This window comes from Dipodomys ordii, unplaced genomic scaffold (assembly GCF_000151885.1).
Source record: "Dipodomys ordii isolate 6190 unplaced genomic scaffold, Dord_2.0 Scaffold235, whole genome shotgun sequence".
Lineage (NCBI taxonomy): Eukaryota > Metazoa > Chordata > Mammalia > Rodentia > Heteromyidae > Dipodomys > Dipodomys ordii.
Window position 1 is genome coordinate 1,192,798 of NW_012267451.1, and position 9,013 is coordinate 1,201,810.

The following is a 9,013-nucleotide window of genomic DNA, read 5'->3' on the forward strand; positions in this document are numbered from 1 at the left end:
TTTTTTTTTTGTTTTTATTTTTGTTTTTTGCAGTCTAAATTACAAGTACTTTTTCTTAATGCAAGAATTACAAGCACTAACACTGTATCAAGAATCTAGACTTAGCTTTTTTTTATCCTTTCAAAAATACATCCAATTGCAAAAAGAGCATAGAAATCAAGTTATATCACATAAATAAACTCTTGTAAACTCTTCTTTAAAACTTTTTCAATTTAAATACATCATCAGGAGCAGTTTTAGAAATATTACACCACCAATTTTTACCATCAGGTTTCCAGTGTACATCTGCATGGAAAAAAGAAAGGACGAAGATGGGCCTGTTGCCCCATCCTACAGAATAGGCATACACCCAATCTGACTTTGTAGGGTTAGAACTGCCTTTGTGCCTCTTCCACCATGCATGAACTCCCCCAGGGCCTGGCCCACCATGCATGGAGTAGCTGATCTGCCCCTTTTCCAAAGCACTCCTTACCTTTAAAGATAAGCACACAGGCTTATCCTAAATTTCCCTGTCCTTTTTAATCTCTGACTGAGAAACAAAACAGTTTAGACACACAGAAGCAATGTCTTTAACAGTGGTAAGCAAAACTTTGCATCCAAATTCTAACACTCAACCCCAAATTTTAGCAGTGGTGGGAAATAATCTCAAGTTTCCAATGTGTTTTGCTAAGCCAGATAACTTGATTACAATTCAAACAGCCTCATGCATCAAAACATCAGACTTAGGTTTCCAAATTAAAGAATCCTTACAAAATCTTTTAATTAAAGTTCTTTAAAACAAATGCAATAACCCTTTCACACTTTTGGTAATGTCTAAACCTGCTGACTTTTCTTGCAGTTTAAACTTAACTTATACATTTTTTAACATCATGTTAACAATTTTTATCTTAACAAGTTCATACATACACTTTTGTGCACAAAAATCTTAAAGTGTACAAAATGAATATCAGCCATACATTTTCCTGAATTTTAGTGGCAAGATATCTTTTATGCCAACTTACTCTCCACGACCAAGATTTAAGACAAAATGTTTAACAAATTACTTTGCTGGCCTACTTTTTTTCAGGGATAGCTTGTTATACCAAAGCATATTAGCATATCAACTATTTTTATTGAAGAATGCTGGGTGGGGATTCTCTAGTGCCCAAATTGACCCACCCAGTTACTTGACTCTAGTTTTGTCCCAATTGTCTAGAGCAGTTTACACATCAACTGACATTTTGAATACCATCAATTGGAAGAAGGGAGAAGTTGCCTGAGGCTAATCTCTCAGCCCACCAGGCTGCCTGACTTTTTTTTTTTTGCCAATTTTATCCAGGAACACTAAATTTAAACTGCTAATCTTAACTAGTTGTTTGAACTGGCCGCCATCTGCCTGCAAACTCCCTCCTCTCTACTTGCAGAAAGGGGTACAGCACATAGCAGGCTTCAATTTCCCCCATAAAGACAGAACACCAAACACAACAAAAGACACAAGACCAAGACAAACACAGAAAAAGCCAGCTGAGCTGGGGCTTCTCCCACCATGAGTGGGACCCCCCCCCCCAACACAACTGTATCCAGAACTCCCTACTGTATGAGAGTCACACAAGCTACAAAACTCTCCACAGTACCAGTATCTGCCTAGTGACCCACTCAGAACCTCTCAGATCCCTCAATTGAGAGGAAGAAGGGCGGGGTACTGGGCACTAGCATGTCTGCTCCTCTAGACTCTTCAATTTCCAAATGGACCGGCCCCCAGGTTTCAGAAAAACATATAAACACAATATAGGAGAGAGTCCAGGACAGAGAAACAGAGACTCTAAGTGACTCCAAAAAGATGTTTGGATGGCAAGTCTGGCATGGAAGTGCTGGCTGTCAGAGTAACTGAACTTCCCGTGGGGCTTGCCTCCTCTGTAGCAGTTTCCATCCCACAGTAGCCAGCCCACAGAGACAATCCACCAGTTGCTTCAAGGAACGCCAGATGCCCTACTTGGCACTGGGGCCCCACATTGGGCACCATATATTGGTAAATCATGCCAGAAGCCACATTTTAAAATATAGAATATTGGAGTCTTTATTATACAGTTAATAGGCTTCAGGCCACCAGTTGTTACAAAGGCCTGCAACATGCAAATACACCTAACACAGCTAGGAATCATGCTAGAGAAGAAAGGAATAACAAAAACAATACCAACAAGCCAATTCAGCTACAGCTAAGAATCATGCTAAAGAGGAAAGAAACAACAAAAACAATACCAACAAGCCAATACAGCTCCAATGGAGAGCTGAATAGGTTCTCCATGATGACTGGAGACAAGCCAGGAGACAGGACACAGGGCATGATCATGGAGACACACATTGCATGGAGTCCTGGTGGCTAGGCTGATCTGGACCTAAATAGGTCAGCACACAGGGCAGGTTCTCAGGAAATTCCCAGTCCCAGGCACTGGACTGACAGATTGAGTAACCTATTAGCCAAGTGCCTGCCCCTGCCTCCAGGGGTCCAGGCACTCCCATTACCTGGGAGGTAGGTGATGGGGGAGGGGTTTTCTATCCCCTCTCCTCCACTCCCCCCCCCATGAAGACAAGATGCCAACCCTACCTTTAACCATGTAGCCAATATGGTGCCAGCCAGACCTGGCCTCCTCACTTCACTTAGAATTGGGACAGCTCCTGAACAGGAATTGATCAGCATACATGAGATGACTAGTCTTCTGACATTGCAAAGATAGGGGTGGGATGAGCAAGCAGGTTTTTCCTCTCTGAAATGTATAGATATGTGAAAAACACTGCTGTCTGGGACATGGGAGCATGCTCAGCTCCATCCCAGGTCATTGAATACCTTCAATTAGCTGTGTGCATGAAGAAAATCTTAAGAAATACAATTCAAATTGGGAGCAGACTGTCCACCAGAGTTAACCCAATATGAGCAGAGAGGCAGGACTGGCTGTGTTAAGAGTAAATAGGGAAACAGGCTGGCTTCTGTCTGTGCTCCCTTGCCAAACTTTTGCTGGTGGGGCAGCCTTCTGCAAAGAAGTACAACTTGCCTTGTGAGGAAGCTAAAGAAAACAAAGAAATACAATTCATGTTATGTGGGTTGAGGCACACTAAGCTGACCCAGAGAATGTCATCATTAAAGGGGATTCCACAGAACCAGAGCAAGATGGCAGTCGAGGAAGATAGAACATGAAGATTGCCTAACCCAACAAAGAACAGATTAGAGTCATGGGTGTGGACCAGAGGATACTTCTCTAGTAGAACAAAACAACAGAGAAGGGTGTGTGAGAAAGTTGGAAGAAGCTGTCTCCCCTACCTATCATCAGCAATAATACCTCAGTATGGACCAGAAACCCTCTGACATTTCAAGGAGGAAGAGAATTAATGTTAAATCTCAGCATCATCCCCATATACAGAGAGCAGTGCTGGGGAAGTGCTTATAGTCTCTACTCTTGGGTCCAGACCTTTAGATTGTGCCTCTGGAACTGGTTTAGGACAAGGAAGGAAGAAACTGCTGCAACCCCCCTCCTCCAATCTTGTGAACAACAGCAGGTATGGGATAAAACCTCCCAGTGAGCAGGGCATAAGAGTGGGTCAGGGTTTTTTCTTAGAACCCTGTGTCAAGCATGTCATGGTTGAATCAATAATCCAGAATAAACTAGAGGCACTGTTTGAACCCCGATCCTCAGATCTCAGCCTCCTAAGCAGCTAAGAATTCAGGCATTAGCCACTGGTGCCCAGCTTGTGGCTTTCTTTACAAATCTTACCATGCTGCTCTGGCTCAGCATAATTCTCCATCCCCCTTGTCATAGGTTGGATGGGGAAGTAAGATGGTGATATTGTCCCACAGCTTAGTGTGGGCCAGGTGATAGCACTAAAACCTTGTCATGACCCCATAGCCAGGCCAGCCTCTGGCAGAGCTCTATAATCACCTCAGTACCTGGGAAAGTCAACTGCCACCAGACAATCTGAATTCTATTCTAGCTATCTCTAATTGGGTATGATCCTAGCCTTCTTGGCATGTGAGTACACCTCTACCACATACAAACTGGGTGGATGGATCTTAGTGCTCAACCAGCACTGTCCTGGTCTTGATTGCAAAGGACTGAGGATGTCGTAATGAGGCAGAGTAGACTAGGGAAAATGAGGCCTGGTTAATGCTTGCCAGGAATTCAAAACTCAAGCTTGAAGCTTATACAACTACTTCTCTTAATATTAAGGGAACAAAGTAATTTACTGGAAAATGTAGTAGCAAAAATTAGGAGAAAATGAGGTATAGTAAGCTCACAGCACATAGAGAGCTATTCATTCATCCTTGGTACCTTAAGACTAAGGGACCAAAGTCATTGAGCAGAAAATGAAGCTGGATAAATTGAGGAAAATGAGTCCTGGTGAAGGCAACTCAGAAACATGATTTAGGAAAACAGAGGCACTATCTTTGCTTCAAAGAGAGACAATAGGATGCATGTCTTCCTGAGAATGCATTTCTCATCATAGGAATTTACAGTTGTCTGGCAGCATGTATGCCTTCTCCAAAAAATGATCTCCCAAAACATCAGCAACCTTCTAGCCAAAATATAGACAACAACATGCCTTCTTCAGATCAAGGGTAATCATCTCTTTTAGGGCAGGATGCTTTCTTTGCTGGAAAGAATTTCCAAAACTTACAGAAACTCAGAAAGTATAACACCAGGAGTGATTAGAACAAAGATGAAAAACCTATGTTTGCATAACTTTGAAGTGAGACCTCCAACCTTTACCATATAAATACCATTGGCAGCCCAAGAGCTGTGTATCTCTACTCTGTTAGAGTGTATCTTTGAATTTCTGTTTCCTGTTTGTTTACTTGTTTGCTTGTTTGTAAAAACAACTCTGCCACATTATCTTACCATTGTGACTTGCATAGAATTTCTTATTCTGAGATCAAAGTCAAGAACCCTAAGTGAAGAGTGCCTACTTTTCGAGGGAAACCTCATTAACCTTATCCAATTTTAGTGACCCTGCTGGTTGGTATTCCAGGTGTAATAGAGTTCTGGTTGCCACAGCTGTGACCAAGGTCTGTTCCAGAACAAAGATTTTGCCACTGCAATACAGAATCTCCTCAGATGGCTATTCCTAAGGCATATGGATACCCGCATGCTCCAAGAGGAGGATGCTGGGACCCTCGACTCAGTGGGGTTCTCTTGAGGTTTTTAGAACCACAGAGTATTTGTCACCCAACTTGCCTTTGGTTTTCTCTGCTACTGAAGTGGTTTATCACCTCACAGCTGACTTTCCTCAAGGCCTTTGCTCCCTCTAGTGGTGACATTGTGGAAGTCGCTACAGACTCAGGAACCCTGAAGCCTGCCTGGAATTTCTGGAACTACAGGCCCAAAGCCAGTCTAATTCTGAGACATTTCAAAGGCCAGATGGTATCACATGTCCAATATGAATCAAAAATGTTCCAGAACAATGAGTTCTCCTAGGATTCAATATAATCAGTTCGGAGAAATTCTCATAGACAGAATCTCAGTTCTCATGGTTGTTTTTGATGTCCTCTTGTACAATGTAACTCAGAGGTTTGACAGCTAGAATGTCAGTAATACTAAACATTAATTGTGAACTGGTGGCTCAGGCCTTTAATTATGGCTTCTAATGAGGATGAGATCAGAGAATTATGTTTTGTAGTCACTTTGGGCAGGAATGTCTGTGAGACTGTTATGTACAATTAAACACACAGAAACTGGTAGCAGAGCTGTGGATCAAGGGGTAGAGTGCCAGTCATGAGAGAAAATAAAGCTAAGGGGAAGCTCTCAGTACTTGAGTTCACTCCTGTGTACAAGAGCATGTGTGAACACACACACACACACACACACACACACACACACAGCTCAATTAGAGAATGGACAGAGCAAAAGATAGCTCTGACATCTCCTGTCTCCCCTGGGGGTACATTTCTAATGCTGGGTTTACACATTAGCCCTATCTGACTCGCTGACTTCCACACCATATTCAGCTGGCTTCAATATCCCTCACAAATCTCTCATGGAATAAAGTATTCCTGTCCTGAATAAAGCCCATACAGGGTGTCTCCACACAAGTTGTTGAGAAGATTCATCTGTGACTTCCTAGTTTACTGAGAATTCTGTAGATCTGAAAGTAGTGAGCTCACCTGGGTCAATCACATGAATCAAAGAGTGCATAAAACACATGAAAAAGCCAGGTGCCGGTGGCTCATGCTTGTAATCCTAGTTACTAAGGAGGCTGTGATCTGAAGATGGAAGTTCAAAGGCAGCCTGGGCAGAAAGGTCAGTGAGACTCTTAACTCAAATAAACTACTAGAAAACTGGAAGTGGCACTGTGCCTGAAGTGGTAGAGACCTAGCTTTGAGCTAAAGAGCTCAGAGACAGCACCAGGACCTACAGTTCAAGCCCCCATAACAACAAAAAAACAAAGCTAATGAAAAAAATATTCAAATATATTTTAGGAATTTTTGAGCAAGGGGAAAATAGATAAGCCTGGGTAGGTGTCAGAGAACAAGGAACACAACCAGAGCTTCTGGAAATGACGTAGTAGACACACTCACACATGGACAGCAGGCCAGGGGTTCATTTACATAGATAAGGGGAAAAAATCAAACCTGTCACAGATCTCTTATTCCTGATCTCACCAGCAACTCCCCATTCCCAGAACTTTGTTGACATGAAATAACCCCAGAAGCAAAAACTGCATGTCTAGCCTAAGAAATGTTGCCCTGAAGGAGGTCCAAAAAGTAAAAGGACAGAATTGATTGAAGATTCCCGTGCCTTTGACCTATGAACAGGGACATTGTGCTTTGGCGTGTTAGTATGGACTGTTGGTCACCCAAATGACCCTGAACCAGGACAGTTCAGGCTGGAGGAGTCACAATGATGGTGGGATTGTTGGGACAGCCCTGGGAAATGGGAGTGGAATGGAAGACAGACTGAGACCTCTCTACCCCTTGGGAGGCTGAAAAATATTCATCAGGAAAATCTGAAATAAAGTAGAGCTGTTGGGGTGAGGACAATGTATAAGATCCAGAGAACATTAGTGGATGCATCCGAAATCTCCCCAACTGCTTTTTTTTTTTTTGTGAGAATACCGTACAGAGGACTTATAATTACATGGGGAAGATAGTGAGTATATTTCTTATCAAGCATTGTTGCCTCCTCCTTTGTTTCGCCATACTATCCCTTCCACTCTTCACCTGCCACCTCCACTCCCCCCTACAACCCCCGGTCCCCCACCACTCACCTCGCCAAAGTTATAAATAACCAAACAAAAATGCAAATTTTAAGAAAACCCAAGAAATCACTTACTGAATGCTCTGTTGCTGCACGACAGGGTCATTAATATTCTGAACCAATTCCCAAGAATAAAAGGGGAAAAACCCTGCAATCACCACATCTCCCCTGCTGTGTGCCACAGATTTCTCTGTGCAAATGTGTTGGTCATCTTCAGAGGAACATATCACAAGCAGAAGCTCAGGGATAAGCAGGGTCAGAGCCACAGGGAACATTGCTGCTGCTTTGGCCTGGAGCTGTGATTCTGGATGCAGACTGAGCCTGCAGTGTCAGATGGGTGTCTAAATGAATCTTCAGTTTTGTGGCTTATTGTTATCTGGATGGTCACTGGGATGCACCATAGGCCTCCTCCACTGTCATAGAGGAATATAGAGCCCTTTCTGCCCTCTAGCTCAGCATCTGGTGTCTGGCTTCAAGATCAAAACACAAGTTGAAAAACATGTGTACTGTCTTCTTTTCTACACCCTCAGGACTGTGATTTAATCCAAGGCTGTAGATAATGAAACTCCAGGGATGGATTCTTTTCTTGTTGAGTTGTTCACAAAATTGTGTGAAAGCAAAAAGTTGAAAAGAAAGTAATCCTACAAGTTAAAGTCGCATAGGAAAGCCATTAGAGATGATGGGAATAGATAACACCAAAGGATGCCAGGTGAACGACAAAGGGCATAGATTACCATGGTCAGCAAAGGCACCATCAGAGTTATTGGAACACGATCAACGATGAGGATGGGCAGACTCACAAACCCAGGGCCAAGAGAGCCACAGAAGCTTAGTAAATGACCCATTCAACTTTCCATACCAACTCCATATGCAGAAGCATCCAGAAGTCAATGAAATTATTTATTCCTGCAGGTGTTACCAACAGTCTCAGTGAATTCAACCAATAGAGTTCAATACTTCAAGGTCAGGGCACACATCCAATTAGACTTCTTCATGTTCTGAAACTTGAACTTCTTCAGTGCTTAAATGCCTTTGACCAACAGAATGCATCTGTAAATAAACTGTGGGTATCCACTGCTAAACAGGGATGTTCTATGATCTATGACTTTCTGGGAACCTAGCAGGCCTATCCACTAAGGATCGTGGAAGCTGTGGGTATATGGATGGGTCTTGTTCTGCTGTGTGTCTACTTCATGTTCCAGGTGCTGGGGGAATTATTGTATCCCATTTGGACAGGAATGTGGTCCCTGCTCTGTCCATGTCTCCCTACCTGTCTCCTCTATTTGTTCCTCATAATAGAAGGTCACAGCAAAGGTTCCTGCTCCCCACTTACTACACCATGGTGGCTGGTTCTGTGATTTGACTCCATATGTTGGAAAAGTAAGGATGCACATGCTATTTGGTGTTGGTAGCCAGCAAGACCTTGCAAGAGGGCCAGAGCTGGGGCCTAGCCTGACTTGGATTCTGAGGTAGAAATCCTTGTTGCTTCCTGTACCCAGGATTACAGGTATGAGCCTCCCGAGCCTGGCTCAGAAGACAAACTTTTACTCTGTTCTCCTCATCTATTACTCTATTTCTGTTAAATCTGCCCAGGAGAACAGCTCCTCTCGACTTCCTCTTCACCTACCTGAAACCAGTAGTCACCTGTCAATCATGTGACTGTGAGTCAGCAAAGGACCCCACACTCTCGGGTCACTTCTTCATCTGCTGAGGTCACTTCCTGAAGTATCCTGGTCCCAACTCCCTCTGCAATTGAGAGGTTCTCCAGGCTCTGAGGTCACTTCCGCATC

At 43.3% G+C, this 9,013-nt stretch overlaps 1 protein-coding gene across 1 annotated transcript in view; it reads right to left on the minus strand.

Annotated features, from left to right (window-relative positions):
* LOC106000720 (vomeronasal type-2 receptor 116-like) overlaps positions 1 to 8,617 on the minus strand; it is a 47,296-nt gene extending 38,679 nt beyond the window's left edge. The window contains exons 1-2 of the mRNA XM_013035998.1: positions 8,494 to 8,617; positions 7,299 to 7,434 (exon numbers count right to left, since the gene is read on the minus strand). Of these exons, the coding sequence (XP_012891452.1) occupies positions 7,299 to 7,434; positions 8,494 to 8,617 (260 nt within the window). The remainder of the gene's footprint in view (positions 1 to 7,298; positions 7,435 to 8,493) is intronic.
* Between the last annotated feature and the right edge of the window lie 396 nt (positions 8,618 to 9,013).